The following is a 25,777-nucleotide window of genomic DNA, read 5'->3' on the forward strand; positions in this document are numbered from 1 at the left end:
TTTGTTACTGTTATGAATCCTAATGTAAATATCTGTGTTTTCCAAGACTTAGGACTTAGGCCACCCCTGTGAAAGGGTTATTCAACCTCCAGTGGGGTCTCAACCCAAAGGTTGAGAACCACTACTTTAGATTCTGGTCCATGGGGAACAACAGCCCTACACTACTTCGGGCAGTACCGAATTCAACAAGTAGTTGTGGAAATGGTGACCTTGATCCATTTGAAGGAAATGTTGGAGGTTGAAAAGGAGAGCTGGGTAGAGGAGGTATGCCCTGTGTGCCCGTTATGTTAACGCTGGTTGTCACACACTTTAGAATCACCTGGGAAAGCAGTCTCAAGGCGGGATTGTCTAGGCCGGGTTGGCCTGTGAGCAAGTCTAGGGGTGGCCAGGATTACCTTGATTGACTTAGCTGATGTGGGGAGACGCAGCCTGCAGTGGATGACACCATTCCCTGGTGTGCACACGCAGAGCGTTCATTTCTCTCTGCTCTTGACTGTGGGCGTGATGTGGCTAGCAGTCTGGAGTTCCTGTCTCTGTCGCTTCCCTGCAGCGATGGGCTGCAGCCAGGAACTATGAGCGAAAATGAGCCTTTTCTTCCCTCCCCTAAGTTGTTTGTGGTTAGGGTGCTTTTATCACAGAACAGAAATGAAGCTAGGGCGCCATGCTTCGCTTTCCTCTCCCGGTCTCACCCACTCTTCTGCTCCATCTCAGTTCCAACGCGCGCAACAAGGAAAAGCAGCCCCGAACCCCAAGCCCTGTAGGACTCCCCCAAAATAAACATCAGCTTTTGCCAAGGACCTGGGTTGAGTTCCCAGCACTCATATGGTTGCTCATAACCATCCACAACTCCAGTTCCAGGGATCGACGCTGGTACCTGTGCACATACATGCAAGCAAAACATTCATACTGGTTAAACAGATAGATGGATAGATAGATAGATAGATAGATAGATAGATAGATAGATAGATAGATAGATCTTTTTGAAAAATAAATAAATAAATATGCTCCGGGGTTCCAAATCATTTTACCTTGAGCGGGTACATCTGTGAGTCCGTTAATGTCCACTCATCCTCAGCTCAAAAGCCTGCTCTACTAGGTGCTCAGTAAGTAAGTATTGGGTGTCTCAATGAATGAATGAGTGAGTGAGTGAGTGAGTGAGTGAGTGAGTGAGTGAGTGAGTGAGTGAGTGAATGACAGATATTCAGTGCTCCGGGGCAGGAGCGCACTGGGTGCAGCCATGGAGCAAAGGGGTCGGGGAGGCTCGGCCCTCGGGGGCGTGTCCGTAGAGGCGGTCGCGGAGCTCCGGGCCCCGCGCAGGAGGCGGCGGCGGCTAGCATGGAGAGCGAGCTGGAGGCGCTGGCCCAGCAGCCTGCGAGCCCGGCCGAGCCGCTCTTCCAGGCGCTGGTGGAAGCTGCGGGCGGCCGCGGGCAAGTGCTGCTGGTGGGCGAGCTGTGGGAGCGCGAGCAGAGCCGCGCGCTGCTGCAGGACTTCTCCCGCGCCGTGTTCCCTCCGGAGCCGGAGTCGGAGCCTGAGCCCGGCAAGCCGGGCTGCGCAGAGGCCGGGAACGCGGTCACCGCAGCGGCCACCGGGCCGCGTCGGGCTCCGGGGGCGAAGGCAGCGCGCGTCATTTGCTCGCCGCTCGTCTTCGCGCTGTGCCGCTCCTCGTCGCTGGCCGCCCGGGAGCCGCGGCGCCGCCTGCGGGAGATGCTGCGGGATGTGCGCGGCCGGCGGCGGGAGGGCGCCGCGCTGGTCGGGGTCCTGGTGGCCGACTCGGGAGCAGAGAACGCGGTGGCGCCGGGACTGCAGCTGCTGGAGACGCTGCTGCGCACAGTGTTCGGCCGCCAGGTGGGGGGCCCGGTGCAGGCTGCCGCCTTCCATCCAGGCTCCCCGGCCTCCAGCCTGGCGGTCCAGCAGGCGGCCTGCAGGGCCCTGCAAGCCGCGGGGCCAGGTCGACCAGGTGAGGCTGAGCGGGGTCAGGCTGGGTATGGGTGAAGGCGTCTAGTAAAGCCTTCAGTCCCTTTAGATCGGTTGAATCCCTTTAGGCCACCCAACTCTGTTGTGCACCGAGGTAAAAACTGAAGCCCGGTGCAGGGAAGTCCCTAGCTCAAAACCTTTCAGCCTAAGGTGAGCTGGCTCTGGACAAGAAGTTGAGTCAGCCAGATCCAGACTGTACCTGAGATGGGGGACAAGGAGCCGAGGGTACAACTGGTCAGTAAGTGGATATGAAGTAGGGTTGAACTACTCTGAACAAAAATGTAGGAGTTGGAGACTGGGGATAGGGGAAGAAGATGGAAACATCTCGGGGTGGAAAAGTGTGCATGGTGTGCGTGGGGGATGGTGAAGAACTTAGGCGGAGAGGGGGTGACTGGAGCTTTAGGACACGGTGCCTGTACGGTCTTGTCGAAGGAATTTGAGGGGAGGGTGAGCCGCGCCAGGAGGCTCGGTGTGGAAGGGTGGAAGGTGGACACAGTTCCTGGCAGAGGCACGAAATAAGTGCCAGTCGGGAAGGTCGCGAGGAACCGAGACCACGGTGACCTCAGTGATTCCTGGCTTCCCGCCTGCACTGCGTCGCCACTGATCGCTGGCTGCCTTGCTAGGTGTAGTGGGGCCACTTTTTCCTCCCACACTCTAAAGTGTAGACAGGGGTGTGAGAGCTTCCCCCAGCCGGGGACTGCTCCATCACAGACGGGGCAGATGTCCCAGGCAGCAGGTTTTGCAGGAACTCTGCAGTGTAGTGGGATTAAAATGTGGACCTTCGACAGAGCTGCGTCAGACACTGGGAGATCTTTGCTCTGCTCAGCAAGGCTCCCTTCCACTTGACTCTTGATCGTAGTAAGCTTCCGAGTTAATAAGTGGCTGTGTGGGGTGTTCCGGGGCATCTGCTATTGGCCATTAGCCAGCCCCTGGGAGACGTCAGACCTTTCTCATGGGGAGACACTATCTGATGTTCCAAATGTCACACTTGCCAGCCTGGCAAATGTGTTTCACCCACTGAGGCTCCCCTAGCCTCTGGCCAATTTCCCTTCTGTGGAGGCTGAGCAACTTCCAGCATCCTGAAAAGTACCCCACATATATTCCTGTTCCGATAATATCTGGTCAGCTGATTCCTTACCGGGCCTTGAGGGAAAGAAGAGAATTCAGGCAAACTCTCCCTAGACTAAGGAGCTGGCACCTAGAAAACTCTCTAAGCCTTCCTTCTCTCAACTCTCAGTTTCTCCAGCCACGCTGAACTCTGGCCAGGGTGTTGTGCCCATGGCTGTGACCCAATCTCTCTCTTCTTTCTGTAGCTCGCCCACCCCTCCATTCAGAACAGGACTTCTTCCCTCAGGGAGCCTTCTGAAAAACCTGCACACTCGCTCCCATCTGCAAATTCACTAGTGAAATTTCAGAACCTTTTGGTCTTTGGCTCTCTCAGCGATGACCAAATGGTTTTGTCACTGTTCTCTTGTGAGTTTAACAACCCTAGTATTCCCATTTCCTAACACCCTTGCATCCGAGATGGATGACTAAATCCTTGCTTTGAAGTAAACACTAACACTCTGGGAAATGGGACCTTAGCAGAAGTATCATCTTCTGCTGTACGCAACACTTGTCTACTTTTATAACAACACACTGAGAAAAACAAAAACTTTTACTAATTAGTCAAGGTCATGAGTTAATTATAACTCCTCCTGCATCTATTTCCTGCTTTTCAAATGTTTTATGAAAGTCAGACATGGTAACCCACACCTTTAATCCTAGCACCTAATAGGCAGAGGCAGATAAATCTCTGTGGTTTGAGGCCAGCCTGGTCTATACAGTGAGTTCCAGGTCAGGCTAAGGAAAGAGACCCTGTCTAAAAAAAAAAAAAAAAAAAGTGTTTAATCTATTGTGTTCAGAAGTAGTTTGAAGCAAGGCACAATGATGCATGCCTGTAATCACAGCATTTGGGAGGTTGAGGCAGGAGGATGGAAAGTTCAAGGCCAACCCTGGCTACTTAGTGAGGTCCTGTCGCAAAAACAAATGAATAGATGGATGAACAAACAAATGAAGAAGTGATGTGGGGGACAAGGAAAGGAGGGGGAGTTTGAACTAGGACTGGAGGAGAAATGACCGCCCTCTTTGGTGTGCAGTTGTGACTGATTTCATGGCATTTTGTTGCCACGGTTTCCCCAGCCTGTGCACATGTCACGGAAATGTGTGAGGCGGGAGATAACCGGACAGATGAAGGCAGGGCGTAGAAAGTCGAGACGCCTGGGGTGCTGAAGAAAGTCTCTCGGCTTGTGAAGCAGGCACTAGCTGACCTCTGCCTTGGGGATTTGGACTCTTTCTAGCAGAAGGTGCCTGGGAAAGACCCGGCTTCCCTGGCCTACTGACTTGCTTTTCCTGGGGTCCTCGGAACCAGAGGAAGAACCGAGGAGCTACCACCTCCTCCCGAGGCCCAGCTCAAGGTAAGTACATTGGCTGCCTGCTCCTGAGTGAATACAGAGGCCTTAAGGACGCACTTTCTCCATGCTGAGAACAGCACAAGCACTCGGTGCCTGTCCCTCCAAGAGGGCTCGGGCTGGCTCAGGCAGAGTTCCTGCCCCAAGAGTCCTCCACCCCGGTGAAGACATGCAGAGAGCTATAGGACGGGAATTTCACATGCAGAGTCGGGGATGGTGAACAGGCCAGTGTCCCCCGAAGAACCGTGAGTGTTAAGGAACTAGTGACTTCTGAGCTGAGATACAGGGCTTCCTGTAGGCAGACACAGGAAGACTCAAGAGTACTCTAAGCAAAGGCTGCTAGCAGATGTATCATATTCAGAAAAGGAAGAGTCCTCAGGGTGCTCAGGGCTGAGGTGCAGATGGCAATGGAAGACCTTGAGGTGTAAAACTGGGTCGCCTGGGAGCCAGGATGCCCTTCAGGGGCGCAGGGTCTTAGACACAAGCAGAAAGCTGGCAGCCTGTGGAAACACAGAGAGATGAGAGGTCCCCAGCTGGAGGGGACCACAGCAGCCCTGAAGGGACGCACAGAGGCTGTGAGGCTAGGAAGGAGGTGACTCTCTCCTAGAGTGGTTTCCAGGGTGGAGCCATCTTGCTGGTGAGTAGAGGAGGTGAGGGAAGAGTGGAGACAAGCAATGGCCGCTGCTGTAAAGTAAGCTTGGATTGTCTCCCTTGAACAGTGGCTTAAAAGAACACACACTGGGCTAGGAGGATGTGTGTGTGTGTGTGTGTGTGTGTGTGTGTGTGTGTGTGTGTGTAGTTTTATAGAATTTTATACAACATCTTTTATTTTAAACAAAACAAAACACCTTTTTTGTGATTCTGGGAGATGGACCTACAACCTCACTCTGAGTGACATGCACAACATTTTATTGTTGTTTTATTTGTTTTTGCTTTTTAAAATATTCTTTATTCTAAAATATTTTTAGAATATTCTTAACAATTTTATACATGTTGTTTTGAGACAGGATTTTATATATTCTAGGTTGGCTTTGAACTCACAAGGTTTCCAAGTATAACCTTGAACTTCTGACCCTCTTGCCTTCACCTCCCAAGTACTGGGATACAGGCAAGCACAATCGCACCCAGCTGATGTGGTGCTGGGGACTGGCCCTGGGCCTTATGCATGCTAGGCAAGCACTCTACCAAGCCCGTTCTTACCGCCCCAGCACACACAGAAACCATAGGTCGTTTGCCTTGTGCCTTCTTCGAATGCTGCCTGAGGGTCAACTGCAACAGCGCAGTTGCAGGTGGGGAAGCCACAACTCAGCCAGTATAAGCTGTACGGAATGCATTCTCTCTCATAAAAATGGTGGGACTGGCTTTAGAGTTGGTCAGCAGCGGCCCGGGAGCTCACAGGCCCCATTAAGGACATGGACCTTTTCCTTCTCTCCTGGCCCATCATTTCATCCTGGTAATGAGATGGGGGCAGGAGTTCAGTGGTTACTCCTAATATGTCCTTGCATAAACACCTAGAAGTGGGCTTGCTGGGTCGAAGGGGCGTGCCTTTTTGAAAAATGGTTTTAGACCTACGTGTATTTTGCTTGACTTTTTACAAAGTGCTTGAATATCGCCTCATAAACTTGATCTTTTCATTCTCAAATGTTCCAGAACACCTCCGGGTCTCAGAGGAGGAGCTCGCACTGACAGCCGTATTTCCCAATGGAGACTGTGAAGCCCGTGGGAGTGGATCTAGAGCCCAGGATGGAGTTCTCCACATGCCACCCAAGCCCTTAGGGGACACAAGATGAAGGCTGGACCCCCAGACTGGCCCTAACCTGCACGCTGGGGTCTGGACCTTGGCATTGAGTCTCCGTGTCACAGTGTCGACCTCAGCAGATGGTAACTGACTGACCAAAAAGACCCCGCTTGCTTGGGGGCCATGCTTCCACTGCTGCCATCTGGGTCCCAGGGCCTGTGGGGCTGCTCCGCACTCAGTGCTTTTCACTCTGTGGTCAGGGTGCGGTGATGTTGATCTGTGCCTTCATTTCTCTGAGCCAAGGAGACACTGTACCACGGTGTCACTCTGTCTGGGGCTCCTGTTTCCTGAATGATTGGGGGGCTCCCAGCCCAGTGGGCTTTCCTCCAGGGGCTGCATCTCCAGGCAACACTGGAAACTTGTGTGAGGGCCATTAGTGGGCATCTTGCAGTGTGTAGGACGGTCCAACCACCAGTAATTGGTTTCCTCAGAATACCAGCTATGACCCTTTTGAGAAATGGAAGAGCCAATCCCTTCTCCCTGTTGTTCTGTGAAGAGATCCCCCTTAGGTTTCCTGGGACCTTAGTTCCCAGAACAAGCCAAAATAAAGACCTGACTGTTGCCGTGAGGGGGCCTGCCAGGCCAGAGCCAAGATGATCTGTGTGTTGCAGGGCCAGGACCAAAAGCGCCTTGCATGCTGTGAAAAAAAAGCAGCCTTTGTCTTTCTCATGTGGACACTGATTACTGTGCCAAATCCATTGTAGAAAAGTTTGCTGAGAGCTGCCTATAGCACCGAGGAGGGAGAAAGCCAGGGTGCTGGGGTGTTCAACACCCTGACTTGTACAAGATCTCAGGCTCCAGCCCAATTATTCTAGAACCTTCCCTGAGTCTGTGAGCCACATAGGTGGGTGATGTTCTCTACAGAGTCTGCTAGGCCATCTATTCATGCAGAGTCAACTGGGGAAATCAGTCTTTGGAAGGGGAGGGCCCCTCTGGTTTTCCCTGATGTGCAAACAGTACTGTCAGAGGGACATGGATGGATCCACATAGTCATGTGATCCACTCTGAGACACCCAATTGTGCCATGCTCTGCATTTCTCCCTGTGGGGAGCTGCACACCCTTGAGTCATAATTGCAACCCTTTCTGTGACAGTACCAAGGGAGGGGACCCTCCCTGCTCTATGCCTCGATTTCTTCTTGGTGATCCACAACCTAATCCTATTCCCTGTCAGTCTCATGGAGAGAGTATGAGGAGCAGAGGAATGGCTTTTCCTCGAATGAGGGAGAAGCAGACATCGTTCCAATAACGCAAGGTTATCCCACAGGAATTGGTCCCAGCTGGCATGTTTTATTCAAGAATGAAGTTGAGGCTGGGGGTGTAGCTCAGTTAGTAGAGAGATAGCCTAGCCTGCTAGTTTGATCCCCACACTATATAAAGTGGATGCGGTTCACATGCCTGTAATCCCATGACCCTGTCTCAAAGGGGGGGGATTTGAATTATCAATTGGACTTGATTTTGTTTTTAAATGGGGAGGGGGTGTATTGGAAGCTGCTGTATTTTTGTTACAGTGTTGACGTATGCAATCCTATATAATCATTCAGCTGGAGCTTTATTTGATCAAGGAAAGGGACTTGAAATTTAAGTTAGGAATTTGTCTAAGATGGAAGTTACAGGGTTCAAAATCTTTTGTATTTGTTACCCATGTTTGAAACCTAGGAAAGGGCACATTTAAATCAGCCAAGTTTCCTGGGTGAGGGAGGATGAACCGTCTTCCTCTCCACCCCCCTTGGAACCCATCCCCGCTGTTCCTCACTCACAGGACTGTCTGAGTTTGCAGCCTCTGGTCCAAAGGGTGATTTACACAACATTCACATCAGTTGCTGTGGTTTGAGTTGCCTGTCCTGCCTTGTCACTGGTTGAAAAAGTCTTTGTACCGAGTCTGGGTTCTGCTTCCCAGCTGGTAAAACAGATGTAGCAAACTGCATCCTGCTGTCCTGTCTTAGTGCTGTTTCCCAGGGGACAGAAAGACTTGGGTTTCACCAGAGATGGCCTCGAGGGACCTTTCCAGAGGAAGGAATGAAGGTTGGAGACCTGGGGAAGCCAGGGATCCCTGGGAGCCATGTGTGAGGAACTGCCCGCCACGCTCCACTGGGTCCTGGGGTTTTAAGCTGTAATGTGATGGTAGTTCCCCTGCTTTTGACTTGAATCCTGGCTCCTGATATCTAATAAACCAGATAGTGCCTCACGGTATCTGATAGAAGCAGAATGAGTCTCCCTTTCTTCTCTAACACCATCCTCACGGGGCCCTGGGGAGGAGGGAGTCTGAGCAAATGAAGTAACCCTAAAAGTTCTCCAGGCCCAGGTGATTTCTCCACAGCCCCATGGCTGCAACTGAGAAATGTATGTCTGGAGAGTGGAAGCAGGTATTAAATAGAGTTATTTGTTGATTTGTTTATTTGTACTTTCTGCCCATGGGGGTGCATGCATGCCATAGCACGTGTATGGGGCTCCGGACAACTTGTGGGGGTCAGTTTCTGCTTCCACCACGTGGATCGAGGGCATCAGACTTAGGTCATCTGGTTTGGCAGCAAAATACCTTTACCCGCTGAGCCCTTTCCAGTCCCAGAAGTAAATGTTTAAAAGGAGATTCACTTTTTGATTTAAAGATATCATGTGCTTTGATATACAATAGAGGGTGTGGATATGTATGCACATGTGTGCTTAACCAGAGCTAACCCGGGCCTTCATTGGCTTTCCGGCAAACCTTTGTAAGATTTGTGTCGTAGTTTCCTGTTCAAGTGTTTGCCTCCAAAGAGTTCCTGGCTTGTCAAACCAATTCTTGAGGAGAGCATGTAAGGGAACCAAACGTGGAGGCCCTGGGCCTGCAGTGCAGTGAGCCCCTCTTTTCCTGCTAGGAGCAAAGGCCAAACTTCAGCAGGATGATGACCATTGACCGCTGAAGATGTGAAGACAGTCTGTGCTTCAAAATGCGGATGATAGCCCGCCAGTGGTGGCACACACCTTTAATCTCAGCACTTAGGAGGCAGAGGCAGGTGGATCTCTAAATTCGAGGCCAGCCTGTGAATTCCAGGACAAGCCTGGGTTACACAGAGAAACCTTGTCTCCAACAACAACAACAAAAAAAAAGGCAGTGACAGGGGGTAGGTAGGGCTTGCTTCACAGGGACAGGTAGCCTGGACTTTGTCCTGTGTGCATGGTAAACAGAGCCTGCCCTGTGAGTGGAGGAAGCTGGCTTTATTGAGGGCTGCACAAACACTCTGACCTGTTTTTGTGAGTTAGTGAATCAAGCATTAGGACAGAGGTGGAATTTAGCCAGGCCAGCCTGCCACTTGCATAGCCTTGGTGTTGGGACTGGGGAGGGTGGCGGTACTGGACCGCCAGGGATCTATCACATCCTTAGCTGCCTTCGACCTGGAGCCCAAGTCTTCAGCTATGGTTCACAGAGTCACAGGACGTAAACAGGGGGGAGGGGAGAACAGGGTGTTGGGGGGTCACATCTAGGTGGGGCTGTGGCTTTGGTAAGGGTGAGAACCCCTTACACCCTCTTCCCTGGGCTTCTAGCCATGACTCCTACCCAAAACGTTTAGCAGGGCTCGGAGCACCCTGCTTGGTTCTTGTGACCAAGCCCTGGTTTTGAGATCTAGTTGCAAAAACTGTGTCTGTCTCTGTCTTGGTTAGGAGTGTTAATGCTGTGAAGAGACGCCATGACCACAGCAACTCTTATAATGAAAACATTTAATTGGGGTGGCTAGCTTACAGTTTCAGAAGTTCAGTCCATTATCATCATAACAGGGAGCATGGTGGCATGCAGGCAGATATGGTACTGGAGCTGAGAGTGCTACATTTTGCAAGCAACAGAAAATCAACGTAGACACTGGGCAGTATCCTGAGCACAGGAAACCTCAAAGCCCTTCCTCACCAACAAGGCCATACCTACTCCAACAAAGCCACACCTCCTAATAGTGCCACTCCCTATGAGCTTACGGATGGGGGGGGGGGTCAGTTGTATTCAAACTACCACAGTCTCTTAGCCCCAAGTTCCTTCTCTTCATTACCAATTAAAGAGGTCTTTGAATTGAGGGGAGCTTGAATCACTACTCTTATTGTAGGCTAACTTCACTCTGACCTACAATCCCTGTGGACAGCCTGCTCCAGAACTCAGCTACTCTCAGATCCTTGGTCCCCAACAAGAGGGTGTCTCCCCTTCAGCCTATCAAGATCCAAGCTCCAGAAAGTAGGCAAGACCTTGAAGGGCCACGCTTGAATTGGAGGGCTTAAGAGAGATCTATGACAAGACACATGTGAAAAGTTCAGTTTTCTAGTAGCCACCTTGGGAAAAAGGGCAAAGAAGCAGGTAAGGTTAATTTTAATCATGAACAGTCTTTGTTTTTATTTTTTGAAACAATAGTCTCACTAGGTAGCTCTTTCTGGCCTAGAACTCACGATATAGACCAGGCTAGCTTCAAACTCATGGAGACCCACCTGTCTCTGCCTCTGCCTCCCGAGTACTGGGATTAAAGGCATGAGCCACCACACTCAGCTTAGTATACTTTAAGAACACATTTATTAAATTTTATGTGTATGTGTGTGTGCCTGAGTGTATGTAAATGCATAATGTGTGTGAGAAGCCCACAAAAGTCAGAAGCATTGAATCCCTAGAAATTGGAGTTATTGATGGTTGTAAGTTGCTGTATGAGTGCTAGGAATTGAACACAGGTCTTTCAAAAGAGCAGTAAATGCTCTTAACTGCTGAGCCATCTTTCCAGCCCTTGGTTTTCTTAAATTCAGGGTCTCCTGTATCCAGGCTGTCCTTCAACTTGTAGTTGAGGATGACCTTGAATCAACTTCTGATCCTATTTTTACCATTCTAGTGTTGGGATTACATGTGTGCTGATACACCTGCTCTCTCTCTCTCTCTCTCTCTCTCTCTCTCTATCTCTCTCTCTCTCTCTCTCTCTCTCTCTTCTTCTCTTCTTCTCTCTCTCCCCCCCCCAGGCCAGAGGAGGACAAAAGTATACTTTCCATCTCATTCCCTTAATACAGGGTCTCTCACTGAACCCGGAACTCACTAGTTTTTTTCTAGACTGGTGGTCAGCAAGCTCTAATGATCCTCCTTATCCCTCCCAGGGCTAGGGTAACTAACATGTATGTGTGGCCATGCTTGGATTTTTATGTAGGAGCTAGGGTTATGAACTCGGGTCATTGTGCTTGGACAGCAAACTCTCTTACCCTCTGAACCATCTCCCTAGCCCCAGACCTGATTTTTAGGCAATGCTGGGGATCGAATCTAGGGCTTTGTACATGCTAGGTAAGCACGCTACTAACTGAACTACACCCATAACCCACATATATTTCAGTTGGAAATTACTAATAAAGCTTTTACATTTTTAAAAGCAAACTCTCACTATTTGGCCAAGCCAGCCTTGAACTTGGCTGTGTGGCTCAGACTGGCCTTGAATTCTTGATGCTCCTGCCTCAGCCTTCCAAGTACTGGCCTGACAAGTGTGAGCCCCCCTCCCCACATTGTCTCCTCTGCATCCTGTTTTGCCAAATCACTGAACCCTGTGAGAACTTTAGAGCCGAATTCATGGCCAGCAAGATGGCTTAGCAAGCAAAAGTGACCACTGACAAGCCTTCCTGCCTGAGGTGGATGCCAGCGACCTACATGGTAGAAAGAACCTGGAGCTAGAGATGACTGAGCAGTTAAGAGCACTTGCTGCTTTCATAGAAGACCCTGGTTCAGTTCCCAGGATCCACATGATGGTTCACAACCATCCATATCTCCAATTCCAGGGAACATGATGCCCTCTTGTGCCCTCTCTGACACCAGACATGTATGTGGTACACATACATACATGCATACAGGCAAAACAAGATAAATATTTAACATATGTATTTGTTTTCAGAGAAAGAACTAACTCCTGCAAGTTATCCTCTGGTTTCACATGCACACCATGGCACCAAAAACACCTAATTTATATTTATAGTTCATTAAATTCGGTCACAAGAATATTCACATCCTCAAAATGTTCCACCTATGAAGCTTTTCAGTAACTGAATTGAGTATTTGTTCAATCGGGAAAAAAAATGCAATGAATTGAAATTAATCTGGCATACCAGTTGATTATATTAAATCAATAAATTTTCTACTTCCATATAAAAATGTAATATCAACTGATTAAAATGAAATGCAATCTACAGTTTAGTTCCTTCATGGCATTAGCTCATTTTGAGTGGTCAGCAGGATGTGGCTGATGATGTATATAAGTAACTCAGTGGAAGAGCACTTGCCTAACATGCACAAGGTTCTGGGTTCACGCTCAAAAAATCAAACAAAAATTCAGTGCAACTGCTTTTACAGTTCATGGTGTGAACATCACTGAGAACCAGGAAGACACTGGTGACTTACAGAGGGGCTCAGGTGATCTCAACTCCTACTTCCTGGGAGAGAGAGAGGGAGGGGGAGAGAGAGGGGGAGGGGGAGGGGGAGGGGGAGGGAGAACCAGAGAGGAGCTTGTAGCAAAGAGCTGGAAGCTTTTACTCATTCCACCTGGACATTTCCCTGTGCCCCTCCCTCCCCTCACTCCATCTTCAGTGATCATTTGGTGCCTCAGTTTACCCACGCCAATTTCAGCCTTGGAGAGCGTTTGGCCTTTGGTCGAGCATCCACACGGAGAGATTCATGCCATCAGCTGCGGGTCATTTCTGCTCCCATTAATAAAAAATTTATCTCTAAAGACACGTTGGTCAATGAAGCAGCCCCTGCAGGGGGGCTGAGCTGCCTTGAGATCCTTGGTGGCCAGGTAGACGGGTCGCTATTGGGCAGTACAGACCGGGAGCCGCGGGGCTCAGTGATGCCCAGCCTCTGCGCCACTCCACTGCAAGACAGGCGTGCCAGGTCTGTGGTTCCAACGCTACGGTACCGACGTCAGGGCTGCGGTCCCGGGCCGCGCTCCCTCTGCCGGCAGGGGGCTTGAGACCACCAGGGGGCGCTGTAAGACCCGCCAATTTCCTGCCTACCTGATGCCCAGGCCTGACACCCAGGCCCTAGGTGGGCGAGGCCACAGCGAACCTGCAGTGGGCTTTGAGATGTTTTGTAGACCTCCTAAATTTTGATCGTTCTTTAAGAACAGTGCGTCCTGTAGGAACTATTTCCGTCATTTCACTACGCCCTCAGAAGTAGAGCTCATTTGAATCCCGGAAAGGGCAAGATAGTTTTAAAGCCGTAGAGTAAAGCTCGAATAAGTTTGCGGCAATGATAAGCACTCCATTCAAACTGGAGACACGGTACTTCTCCCACACAGGGGAAATTAGCCACCCTTCTGTTTTCAAACTCTCTCTCTCCTCTCTCTCTCTCCTCTCTCTTCCTCTCTCTCTCTCTCTCTCTCTCTCTCTTCTCTCTCTCTCTCTCTCTCTCTCTCTGTGTGTGTGTGTGTGTGTCTTTGTGCGCGCACACACGCGCGCGTTGCGATTCAAATCCAGAACCTTACTCATGCTAGGCGAGTGCTCTACCACTGAGCTAACCCCTAAGCCCTGAAAAGTTGTTTTGTTGTTGTTGTTTTCGAGACAGGGTTTCTCTGTGTAGCTTTGCGCCTTTCCTGAAACTCACTCTGTAGCCCAGGCTGGCCTTAAACTCACAGAGATCCACCTGCCTCTGCCTCCCAAGTGCTGGGATTAAAAGCGTGCACCACCACCGCCCGGCAAGATTTTTAACTAGTTGTAAACATATCAAATTCCAGAGTAAGGGCTATGATGCTCAGTTAGCTGTCAACAATGTACACATTTACTGTGTAAGGAGCCTTGGGTTCCCTTCCAACACTGAAAAAACAAATAACTAACTGCACATACAGTAAAGACAGGGCTGCTCCAGGGTATGGTGGAGGGGAAGACTTTTACTGTAGATAAGAGAGAGAGCACAGCTGGAGGCATCTAGAAGAGCCCAGAGCAGAGAGAGGAAGTAGTAGACAGAACGTGGCTCCGGGGTAGGGTATGGTGGGGTGGGGTGGGGTGGGGTGGGGTGGGAGGTGGGCTCAGAGAGGAACAGAAAGAAAGGAAGACAAAAAGAAACGACCAAGAGAAAGGCAGGAGAGAGGGCGCCCAGAGAGCGAATGGCCGAAATGGCAGGTCATATAGAAATGAGAAGCTGGGGAAGAGAAGCCCATGAGCTGGAGAAGGTTAGGAGAGGGGCAGGGAACGGAGCTAAGAAGAGCGAGCCATGGGTGCACACGGGTATTACGAGTTAGCTTGGAAGCCAGCGAGCGTCGCTTTGGTAGGCTAACAGGCACCACAGTTAGCCGTTTGTCTCAAGTTTCTTTGGACCTAACACTGACTAAAACTAAATAACTAAAAAAGTTGTGATAGCACATGGACTTCTCATTTCTGGCTTTTCTTGGAGAGAGCATTGGCTTCACAATGTAAGCCTGCGCTTGAGCGGCATCGCGGTAGGCTCCATAGAGCCGCTCGCCTGCGTTGGGCCATGCAGCCTTCCTTTGTCACAGGCCCGCTGCTCCCTGTTACCGCCTTTGACGCTCTAGCTGTTCCCAACCTAACGTAGTATTCTCAGTCTCCCTCCCACCGTATTCTTTGTAGGACCTTGAGCATGCTGAACAAGCGCTTTGCCACTGAACTGCCCACCTAGCACCCAAGCTCTGATTTTCTCCACAGTACTAGGGACTTAAGTTGGGGCCTCATGCATGCTACCCAAGGCTCCACCACTGAACTGTATAACTGGCCCTGGAGCTAGCATTCTCTTAACAGAGCTTTAATTCCGTTCATCTGAAAGATGGGAGGAGAAAGACCACTGGCCCAAATCATCGTGACCAAATTAATTAAAGCAAACAATTGATTAAAGCAAGCTTTTTAAAAATCTATGTACATGGGCTGCCCCATCTAAGGTGGGTTCGAGAGATCAGCATTGGATGTGAGGAAGACAAGGCTTTTATAGCTCAGGAGTGGGGTGTTCTAAGTGGGGGTTTACAAGAAAATAGGTGGGGTTAGAGGAGCAGCGGAATATAAACATAACAAGTTAGTCCCTCCTGAAACAGACGTGGTTGCAAGGTGGGCACAATAAGGTGGTCATAACAACAGGTAGTCATAACAAGGTAAGTCCTAGGTGGTCATATAACCTTTTGAAACAAAGGTAGGGTTGGAAGTTGGTTATAAACAACTTTCTGAAACACAGACACGATTGCTATTCCTGGAACAGGCAGAACAGAACCATTTGTGGTTAAGGTCACAGGTGGGGCACAGCCCAATCCTTGAGAAACAGAGGTTAATCATAAACAGGAATGAACCTAGGGTGTCTTTACTATAAGATGGCTTTTAAGCCTAAGATGGAGGCAGGCTGGTTCTTCAATTCACTCTTTTGTATTACCTGTTGGCAATTGCTTGTGACTTCTCTAGGGGTTTGGGAACACACAAGTGTCTTTATATGGAAGTACCTCTGTAGAATTGTACCCCAGACACTCAATTTGCTTATCTCTTAGGCATATCTGTTTGGTCAGTGCCTTTTGATGTGAGTCACTGGCCCTTCAGAGGAGTTTGTTTTTAGCAAGCATGGCTTAGAATACTAAAGTATTCAAAGTTCACACACACACACACACACACACACACACACACACACTCAAGTATGTCACCAATCATTTAATTTGCTGGCAACTGCAAAACATTGATTTGTCTCACTCTATTAGATTGTTTTGAGAAGGCCAATAGAAACAGGTTTCAGATGCCACTATCCAAAGAGCACCTTGGTGGGGCAAAGCTGGTAGCTTAAACAATACTGTTTGCCAGGGATAAAACTAAATGGAAAAGGGAGTAAGACCGTGAGTTTGCCCCCACAAACATCACTGTTTACTACCAACCTTTACCAAGATTTTCTCAGCATTGATGAAGTAAATCTACTGCGGAAACTGCTATATGACTGACCTGAGAGATGGCTCAGTGACTGCTCTCCAGAGGACGCAGGTTTGATTCCCAGCACCCACAGGGCAGCTCACAGCCACCAGTAATTCCAGTTCCAAAGGACCTGATGCTCGCTCTTGACCTCCAAGAGCAGTAGTAGGCATGCATATGGTGTAGGGACATACACACACACACACACACACACACACACACACAAAATACAGGAGAGTAAGTGAAAGTCACAGCCATCACTTCGAAATTCTGAAGATATATTAGGACCTAGTTGCTAGGAGGGGAGGGGAGCACTGGCTAGGGAGGAGGAAAGAATACGGGACATTGTGTTTTCCTCTGACATATATTTTCCTATATATTGTCACATACTTCTGATTTTTGTCTTGTTTTTTTGACACAGGGTCTTTCAACATAGCACTGGCTGTCCTGGAACTCACTATAGACCAGGCTGGCCTTGAACTTACAGAGAGCCCCCTGCCTCTGCCTTCTGAGTGCTGGGGTTAAAGACGTGTGCCATCACACCCAGCCCTACCTCTACTGTTTAAAACATGTAAATGTATGGTATTAGCTGTTTCAAAAGTGCAGTTTTGAAAGTCTTCATGGGGGATTGGTAAATTGCTCCCTTAGCATGTGTGAAGCCCTGGGTTCAACTACAAGTATTGCATAAACCGGAAATGCAATCTCTCTGCATTCACCAACTGCAGGCAGGAGGACCAGAAGGTCAAGGTCATCCTCAGCTACATAATATGTTTGAGGACAGCCTGGGTTATTATATAAGACCACCCCCCCAAAAAAAACTTCTCATTGTTCATCTATAATAGACTGATTCATTATTAATTTACTATCATAATAAAGTCCTATGAGGTTTTTGTATTTTGAAGGCAGGCTATTTTAATTAAAAAGCCTTTTTTTAAAAAAGATATATTTTAAAGGTTCATTATTTATGTGTGTATGTATGCACATGAGTGCAGGTACCTGTGGAGGCCAGAAGAGATCATCAAATCCCCTGGAGCTGGAGTTACAAGCAGTTAGGAGCTGCTTGATGTGGGTGCTGGGAACTGCACTTGGGTCCTCTGGAAGCTTCATCGTTAAAGGCTTCTCTCCAAACCACCACCAGCCCTGCCCTTTCAAGACAAGGATGTGTTTATGTGCAAGTAGGCTGAAGGCTGACATTGGGTGCCTTCCTCAATTGCTTTTCTGCCTTGTTTGTTTTTAGACAGGGTCTCACTATGGAGCTCTGGCTGTCCTGGAACTCACTATGTAGCTGGTACTGACCTCGAACTCAGAGCGCTCCGCCTACCTCTGCCTCCTGAGTGCTGCGATTAAAGGCGTGCGCCACCACACCAAGCCACTTTATTTCTTGAAACAGGGTCTCTAACTGAACCTAGAACTCACCAACTGGCTAGACAGGCATCCAGCAAGCCCCAGAAAGGCAGCCACCTGTCTCCACCTCCTCCAGCACAGGGGTTACACCCGCCCCTGGGAATCCAAACTCAACCTCAGGTCCTCACGCTTTCATGGCAAGCACTTAGCCGACCAAGTCGTTCTCCGGCCGTATCCCACCACTGCACTTTCCGCCCTAGATCACAGCTCTTTATGTAGCCCAGCTGGCCTCGAATCCTACCTCAGTCGCTTTTCTAAGGAAAGACTTGGCTACACCCCCAAGTCTCGAGTTGGTGGGCATTACCGCAGCGAGACCGCCAAACCATAGGTGGCGCTGTGAGCACTGCCTATGCCTTCCCTAACACCCTTTCTCCTAGCAATGGCGGGTGATGAATGGGCCTCTTTTTGCAAGGGTGCCTACTTTGAAGCCTGATGGCAGGTGCAGATCATTGGTCCTTCTCAGCCTGTCAGAGCCCTGACCTCGAGGAGAGTTATAAAAAGCAACGGCATGGTTTTTGCCCTGTTGCATGATCTCGAGAGGCGGCGGCTGCACAAAAGGCACAGGCGTGGGGGCAAATTTGCGCCAAGCCTCAGGCGGAAGTGCGGGCAGCCCCAGGGCGGGCGGGGTCCTCGGCTAGAAGCGAGCCGGCGGCCTGTGGAGGGGACTGACTGAGCAGCGCACCCGGGAACCTGGAGGTGCGGCGGAGCGAGCGGGCCCTGAGCTGACAGATCCAGGGCTTGGCCAGGACTGCGGACTAGCGGACCGGCGAGTGCAGGGCGCAGCCATGATCACTTCAGCCGGTGAGTGCGGCCGGGAGCAGGAGCCCCAGGGAGGAGCCGCCGCCGCGCCGGCGTTTAGCTGAGTCAGGGCGAGTGACTGGGCGCCTCCGGGTCGAGCGCCGGCCCGCGCGGCCCCTCCGCCCGAGGCCCACCCGGGGAGCAAGGGGCTGCCCAGGCCACTGCGGCCCCCTGGATTTGTAGGAATCGGACCAGGTGACCACCTGGGCGTCCAGGCCAGCCACACCCCCGTGCCAGGACTGGACCGGGCTCCCAGGCGGTCTCTGCACCGCAGGAGCTTTCCTTTCTTCTCTCCGTCCGCTTCTTGGTCCAGTGACCCCCCACGCTCCCCCTCAGGTGTTTCGAACGGGCCCCAGTGCCATCGTGAGCATCGTGAAGCAGCTCCTGGCCTGGTAGCCTAACTGCTACCCTGAGTGCTTCTGGCTCGGGCTGAGTTACTCTCCTCAAAGTCCGAAATTATATTGAGGCGACTGGTTTCTGGGTCCACCGTATTCCCTTAAGAGCCTCCTCATTCGGGAAGAGCAGCTTTGAATGGAGAGCCAACTTACTGTGTGTGTTTAGATGCTCGGGACCCGGGCTGCAGAGCCCGTGTGATTTGAATACACTTGTATAGTTCTGCACGTAGATACTTGTAGTGGCGATTGAAATGGGAAGGTGTGGAGACTAACTTCTAAATGGAGATTTTTTTCAAGCCTCCCCCCCCCCAGACTGATTTGCATATACCTGTCCCCGGCCTTGGTGCTTTTTCAGCCTTGGCTGCTTACATACCTTTGCTTGGTTGTCCTTTTTATTCTGTACTTGCTCTACAAGTATTTGATTGTGAACAACAGGTTATCAGTAGACAGTAAATCTAGATGGTGGGGAGCTTGAGACCGTCTTTATGAGGATTGGTTAAAGACATTGGTGGAGAGGCTGGGAAAGGTGACAGCTCCCTCCTCTTCCTTCTCCTCACCCTCCTGCTTACTTGTTTGTTTGTTTTTCAGACAGGGTCTCACCGTGTAGCTCTGCCTGTCCCAGAACTCACCTTGTAGACCAGGCTGGCCTCAAACTCACAGAGATCCCCCTGCCTCTTGTCTCCCAAGTGCTGGGACTAAAGCGTGCGCCACTATACCCTGTGATGGTGATTTTCAAACACATGAAGAAGTGTTGCCTCTACTTGAAGTTAGACTTTTGTCCTGATTTCTTGCCACTTGTAAATATAGGCTGAGGTCCAGCCATTGCTCCTGGTTGTCAGTAGATGTTGTCTTTACAGTGTTGTCTTCATGATCATAGTTCTCTGGGTGCTTGATTGAGTACTGCTAGAGTGGACCCAGAAATAGCCACCTCATTTGGAATTTGGCCCAAGCCACCTTTCTCCTTTGCCTACATTATTACACTGGGCTCAAGACTTTGTTTTTTTCACTAATACTGGAATTTGCTTTGGAAACCTTGTGTAGCATTTCTTCTCAAGTACATCAGTGATGGTCCAGATTTGTAATACCCTCGTCCTCATTACGCCACAATCACACTAGACTTTCTGTCCAGTTTCTCTCCTGTTTAAGAGTTGTGACACATCCTGTTCCCACTGTGGCCTTTTCTTTCACAAAGTATCTTAGCTCTTCAGTCTTAAGTGTTCATCTCAACCTTATCACTCCATTAAAACGTTCTGACTCTCCCATGGCAGCCGCCTCTCCATCACAGTTCTGTAATGGCCTTATTAACCTGCCTTAATACTATTAGACTGAACTCCATGGTAGAATTTTGGGCAGGAAATGTTTCCACAATTCTTAGGACACTGCTGCATATGTGGCTGATGTTAAAAAGTATGCTTCGAATGAAGAAATCAGTCCCAAGTTCTTAAAGCAGACTGAAAGAGAACTTGGTGAGAGTATATATAAGGAAATATTAGCTTCTTTGTGGTGTCAGGACTAAGGACTTTTGAGGTCCTGTCCTGAATACTGGGATGATAGCATAGTATGTACATTACAGCTATCACTTAAGGTTACTGAATTGTCAGCTTCTACACCAATCTTTCTGTCACTTTGTTTCTAGTCAGATCAAGTTAGGACCTAGGCTTGGGATCTCCCAGGGTGGCGGTTCTAGCGTGTTCGTTTATTCATTCATTTACTCACTGGGCGGTGTTAGTCACTAAAAACAGTGGTGAATAAGAGACTAATGTATACCATTTTGGTTTTTTGGGGTGTGTGTGTGTGTGTGTGTGTGTGTGTGTGTGTGTGTGTTCCCAGGAGATTTGACTATGAAAGGGAATGGGGACAGAGATTAGTACTTACTTACTAGAAGGAAACATGTAATTGAGTGGGTTGGATTTAACACAAGCAAATAGAGGAAGTAATGCTGATAAGTTTTAAAACAATACTTTTCTACCTCTGTCCTTTTGACCTCCAGAATTGACCATTTTCAACTTTCAAGTAATATTCCCAGGACATACCTGTATATTGGTAAATAATATGAAAATATTGCTATTAATTGAGTCAGTAATTTAAGACAGTTATGATATAAGCTCTTACTTTTATTCGGATTTACTTATTTTATGTGTGTGAGTGTTTTACCTTTGTGTATGTATGTATGTGTACCACCTGTGCACTGCTACCCATGGAGGTCAATAGAGGGCATCAGATCTCCCAGAACTGGAGTTACAGATGGTTGTGAGCTGTCTGTCATGTGGCTACTGGGACCTGAACCTTGGTCCTCTGCAAGAACAACCAGTGCTCTTAACCACCAAGCATCTCTCCAGCTCCATACAAATTTTTAAAAAGCACATTCTTAGGTCTTCGCCTATCCAAAGTTGGATTCTGTTTCATCTTTAAGTAGGAAGTATTAGTGTAGGAGTATATAGCATATTTGATTTAGCTGAGCTCCATCACTGAAGGCTGACATTCTGTGCCGGGACAGCCATGTATGTAAGAAGTTAGTCACAGCTGAAGCCACACAGGAGAGTCCAAAGAAACATCTCTTTTTGGTAAACCTTCGGATACAACATTGCTTGTGATAGGCAATCGGTGTCTTTAGGATTAAATGATGTATGATCATTCTTCATGTCAACTGTTCTGGTCTGCCATCTGTTCCACATCCACCCACCACCACACACACTAGTTACTTTTTTTTTTTTAAAAATAAAAGTGTTTCATTAGCCAAGGCATTTAATGGTTAAAATGATTTCATTTGAAGTTTAGTTTTTTTCTCCTCTTTGTTCTGGGTGTGTCATACCAGCCCAACACACCAAGACTTCTGCGTTTAGAACAGTGAGATGCCCTCATTTTGCTACAATACAATGTACCTTTTCCTTTGTGGGTTCCCAAAAACTGCAAAACTGTTTGCCAGATCTGTGTTACCATGTGGAAGCAGCTACATCTTTGAACTAAAATGACAGGGACACTTTTTTTTTTTTTTTTTTTTTTAAGATTTATTTATTTATTATGTATACAGTGTTCTGTCTGCACACACCACTGCAGGCCAGAAGAGGGCAGATCTCACTACAGATGGTTGTGAGCCACCATGTGGTTGCTGGGAATTGAACTCAGGACCTCTGGAAGAGCAGTCGGTGCTCTTAACCACTGAGCCATCTCTCCAGCCCAACAGGGACACTTTTTAATAAACCAGTTTCAGTGTTCCAGAATGATTTTATAACCAAGTGGAAAACATATTTGAGGAAATTTGGTTTTATTTATGGTACAAGGACAGAATTTCCCATTATCATTTTCCTAGTAATCTCTTGTGTTTTTTGGGAGAAGACAGCTTTCTTTTACTGCCGTTACTGCTGACGCTCTGAAGCTAAGGTGAGGCACGTGGCAGACACTGTGCTTGGTAAGACTGCTGCTTCTCATTTAGTAAAATTTGTTCTTGGTGGGCCAGCAAGATGGCTGAGTGGGTAAGGGCTCTCATCTCCAGGCTTGATGACCTGAACTTACTTTCTGGAACCCAACTAGAAGAAGAAGAAAACTGTCTCCTACAAGTTAGGAAAGCTGTGTGCAGCATGCAGGTGTATTCACATGCAATAAGTAGATAAATGTAAAAATAAATGTTTGCTATCTGTTATTTGTGATAGGAAGGGGGTACTTTAATATGGGCACACTGAAATAATTGAAACATTACTTTTTTTTCCTAAGTTATTTATTTTTTAAGTCAGGATCAGCCTCAAACTTGGGATTCTTCTGCTTTCTCCACATGCTAGGTTTACAGCATGTACCACCACACTCAGCAGTTGTTGGTTTATTTTGTGTGAATACATTTTATTCTAAGGCTGTACAGAATTTTTTCCCCGGCTTGGTCAGTATATCGAGTGATTGTTATCAAACCGGAGTAACACAAGAACCACAGGGAACCCTTTTTCTCTGGTCTTTACCCCATGTTTTCTGATAAAGAAGTTCTGGGGTTGCTGGGCAGTGGTGGCACACGCCTGTAATCCCAGCACTCGGGAGGCAGAGGCAGGTGGATCTCTGTGAGTTCGAGGCCAGCCTGGTCTACAGAGCTAGTCCAGGATAGGCTCCAAAGCTACAGAGAAACCTTGTCTTGAAAAACCAAAAAAAAAAAAAAAAAAAAAAAAAAAAAAAAAAAAGTTCTGGGGCAAGACTGAGAGTTTACAGTTGTAGTAAGTTTCCAAGTAACAGTAATGCTGTTGGTCCAAGGATAATACTTTCAGAAGAGTTGGGCTAGGCAAAAGATGATACATAGGAGATTGGTGAGATTTTATATATTGATAGAGATAAATATAAGAAAGTTCCAAACTATAAACTTCTACAATTGTTTTGAAAATATTTTTACTTATGGGCCACTGAGAGCACTTGCCTAATGACTTGAGTTTTATACCCAGGACCCATGTGGTAAAAGGGCAAACCAACTTTTGGTCCTCTGACCTCAATGTCTGCTATGACACACACGTGTTCCCCCACACACACACAGTATAAAGTGTGTGTGTGTGTGTGTGTGTGTGTGTGTGTGTGTGTGTGTGTGTGTGAGAGAGAGGAGAATATTAGAGTGTACCTATGGTACAGACATCCTGCACACATGGAAGCTAGAGGGGTACGTTGGGTATCCTGCTCCCTCGCTTGCTCATGCTGTCTCTGTCTTGTTCCCCTGAGACAGGTTCTCTCACTGAACCAGGCAGGATCTGAGCTCCAGGTCAGCAAGCCTCAGTGATGCTCCTGTCTCTGCCCCTACTCCACCAGAGCTGGGATAGTTGGTACATGTGGCTGTGTGGAGATTTGAATTCACTTCTACATGCTTTCTAAGCAAGCACTCTTACCTGCTTGGCCATCTCCCTAACGCCATTAACTTCTACAGTTTTAAAGAAAAACAATGGTTTTCCTAATGAAGTTGTCACTAAGAATACTTTTTTTCTCTTTCTTCTGTTTTGTGTATATGTGCAGGGTATGTATGAGTGTGTTTTGAGTGTGCATGCACACATATGCCAATGAATGTAGAGGCCAAGGTTAATGTCAGGTGTTTTCCTCTGTCACTCTACACTTTGGTTTTTGAGACAGGGTCTCACTGGACCCAGAGCTTAGAGGGCTGGACTAGCTGGCCAGCAAGCTCTGTGTGTCTTGTGTGTCTGTGCTGGATTATACCTAGCTTTTAAGTGGGTGCTAGGGCTCAAACTCAGTTCGGGGTTGACAGCAGGCATCTTCTATCTCTGTCCACCTCTTTTGAGACAGGGCATCATCTGCTTGTTTCTGCCGTTCCCTCTGCAGCACTAGGCTCATGCCCATCTTTCTTTTTTTTTTTTTTTTTTTTCCCAAGACAGGGTTTCTCTGTGTAGGTTTGTGCTTTCCTGGAACTTGCTTTGGAGACCAGGCTGGCCTCGAACTCACAGAGATCCGCCTGACTCTGCCTCCTGAGTGCTGGGATTAAAGGCGTGTGCCACCACCGCCCGGCCATGCCCATCTTTTTAGATGGTGCTGGAGTCCACCTCTAGTCACCAGCAAGCTCTTCACCAATGGAGCCATCTCACCAGCCCATTGTTAGGTTTTGACCAAGTGTTGCGATCTGTCTGTATGTTCATGTTTCTTAATCATGGTATGTCTTTTGTCTTTTAGCTGGAATTATTTCTCTTCTGGATGAAGAAGAGCCACAGCTTAAGGTATGAGTTGAAGAAAGCCACTCTGCTTACTGTGAATTTGTGAAGCTTCTTTAATTTTGTGATGTCTTTATATTTCCTATCATTTAAAGTAGTCATCCTATAGCCTGTAGCCGGTCATTGAAATCTAGCTAAAGAAGACAGTATTTTGATACTAGAAATTAATTAGAGGGTAAGAGATCATAAAATGGCACATGAGTAACCCTCCAGTTTCATTATCAACAGTAACCATAAAACATTGCTTCCTCTGTGTCACATAGTTGACAAAATTTTGGAATGTTGGGCAGGCGAGATGGCTCAGCAGGTAAAGGCACTTGCTGCCTAACCTGACACCTGATCTCCAGAACATATACAGTAGAAGAGAACTGACCTCCACAAGCACACCGTGGCACATTGAACACACACATGTGCATACAGAGAGCTAAATAAGTGGAATAAAACAGTTGTTCTTTTAAAGTTAAAAAAAATTATAATATTCTGCAAGTGGCTCTAGATACCTGTATTTGTGTAATATAAACTAGCAACCTGGAGTCTTACATGTTCAGAGAAGGAAGCATTCATTATGAGAAATACTATTACATGCATAGTTTGCTATTTTATGTTTGAAAACAAAAAAATGATTAAATCTAAGAAAAAGTATGTTATTTCCTAATTTTATGTGTTTGTCAGACATGACATTTTTAGATAAATATTACTGAGAATTTGGTTATAAAATTATGGGCACTTGTTTTGTTTTGTTTTTTTGAGACAGGGTTTTCCATCATAGCATTGGCTATTCTGGAACTCTGAGACAAAATGGCCTCAAACTTGGAGATTCACCTGCCTCTACCTCCTGAGTGCTGGGATTAAAGTCGTGCACCACCATACCTGGTCGATTGGTGGGCACCAAAAGGAAGCATGATGTGAAGTCTTTTTAAAATCCAATTTTGTTTTATTTTACAGGAGTTTGCACTACACAAATTGAATGCAGTTGTCAATGACTTCTGGGCAGAAATATCTGAGTCTGTAGACAAAATGTAAGAAAATGCTGTTTTTCTATAAGTTTAGATAAAGTAGAATTGCTTACTAACTCATTAAGGAATCTACTGCTAATTTGCTGCTGGACTATTACATTTTTAGTTTTCAAGGAAGATCATAGCGTAAATAAGACCAATCTTTCCTTATTTCTTTCAGAGAAGTTTTATATGAAGATGAAGGTTTCCGGAGTCGGCAGTTTGCAGCCTTGGTGGCATCTAAAGTATTTTATCATCTGGGGGCTTTTGAGGAGTCTCTGAATTATGCTCTTGGAGCAGGTGACCTCTTCAATGTCAATGATAATTCTGAATATGTGGAGACTATTATAGGTAATTAGCTTCCCTCTGATAGGGTTTTTATCTTGTAGATGTCTTTCTTGCTCTAGTGTATATAGCCATTTTATTCACTTTAAT

General features: G+C 47.8%; 2 protein-coding genes across 3 annotated transcripts in view; both read left to right on the forward strand.

Moving 5' to 3' along the window:
* Positions 1-1,301: 1,301 nt before the first annotated feature.
* On the forward strand, positions 1,302-8,610 carry C13H2orf72 (chromosome 13 C2orf72 homolog). 2 transcript variants are annotated; one of them, XM_028876217.2, is made up of 3 exons: positions 1,302-1,957; positions 4,314-4,430; positions 6,075-8,610. In XM_028876217.2, the coding sequence occupies exons 1-3, from the start codon at positions 1,336-1,338 to the stop codon at positions 6,212-6,214; spliced, it is 879 nt and encodes a 292-aa protein (XP_028732050.1). In that variant the 5' UTR covers positions 1,302-1,335; the 3' UTR covers positions 6,215-8,610. The 2 variants fall into 2 exon arrangements, with proteins under 2 accessions (XP_028732050.1, XP_028732051.1); XM_028876218.2 differs by having other exon boundaries at positions 4,317-4,430.
* Positions 8,611-18,106: 9,496 nt separating this feature from the next.
* Positions 18,107-25,777, forward strand: part of Psmd1 (proteasome 26S subunit, non-ATPase 1) — a 79,381-nt gene continuing 71,710 nt past the window's right edge. Inside the window, exons 1-4 of the mRNA XM_028876220.2 lie at positions 18,107-18,280; positions 24,310-24,353; positions 25,293-25,366; positions 25,524-25,693. Of these exons, the coding sequence (XP_028732053.1) occupies positions 18,265-18,280; positions 24,310-24,353; positions 25,293-25,366; positions 25,524-25,693 (304 nt within the window). The 5' untranslated portion in view covers positions 18,107-18,264. The remainder of the gene's footprint in view (positions 18,281-24,309; positions 24,354-25,292; positions 25,367-25,523; positions 25,694-25,777) is intronic.

Source organism: Peromyscus leucopus, chromosome 13 (assembly GCF_004664715.2).
Source record: "Peromyscus leucopus breed LL Stock chromosome 13, UCI_PerLeu_2.1, whole genome shotgun sequence".
NCBI classification, from domain to species: Eukaryota; Metazoa; Chordata; class Mammalia; order Rodentia; family Cricetidae; genus Peromyscus; species Peromyscus leucopus.

Coding starts and splice junctions, on each gene's coding strand:
- C13H2orf72 (XM_028876217.2), top strand. CDS start 1,336: ATGGAGAGCGAGCTGGAGGCGCTGGCCCAGCAGCCTGCGAGCCCGGCC. Junction 1,958..4,313: donor CGCGGGGCCAGGTCGACCAG/GTGAGGCTGAGC, acceptor GACTCTTTCTAG/CAGAAGGTGCCTGGGAAAGA. Junction 4,431..6,074: donor CTCCCGAGGCCCAGCTCAAG/GTAAGTACATTG, acceptor CAAATGTTCCAG/AACACCTCCGGGTCTCAGAG.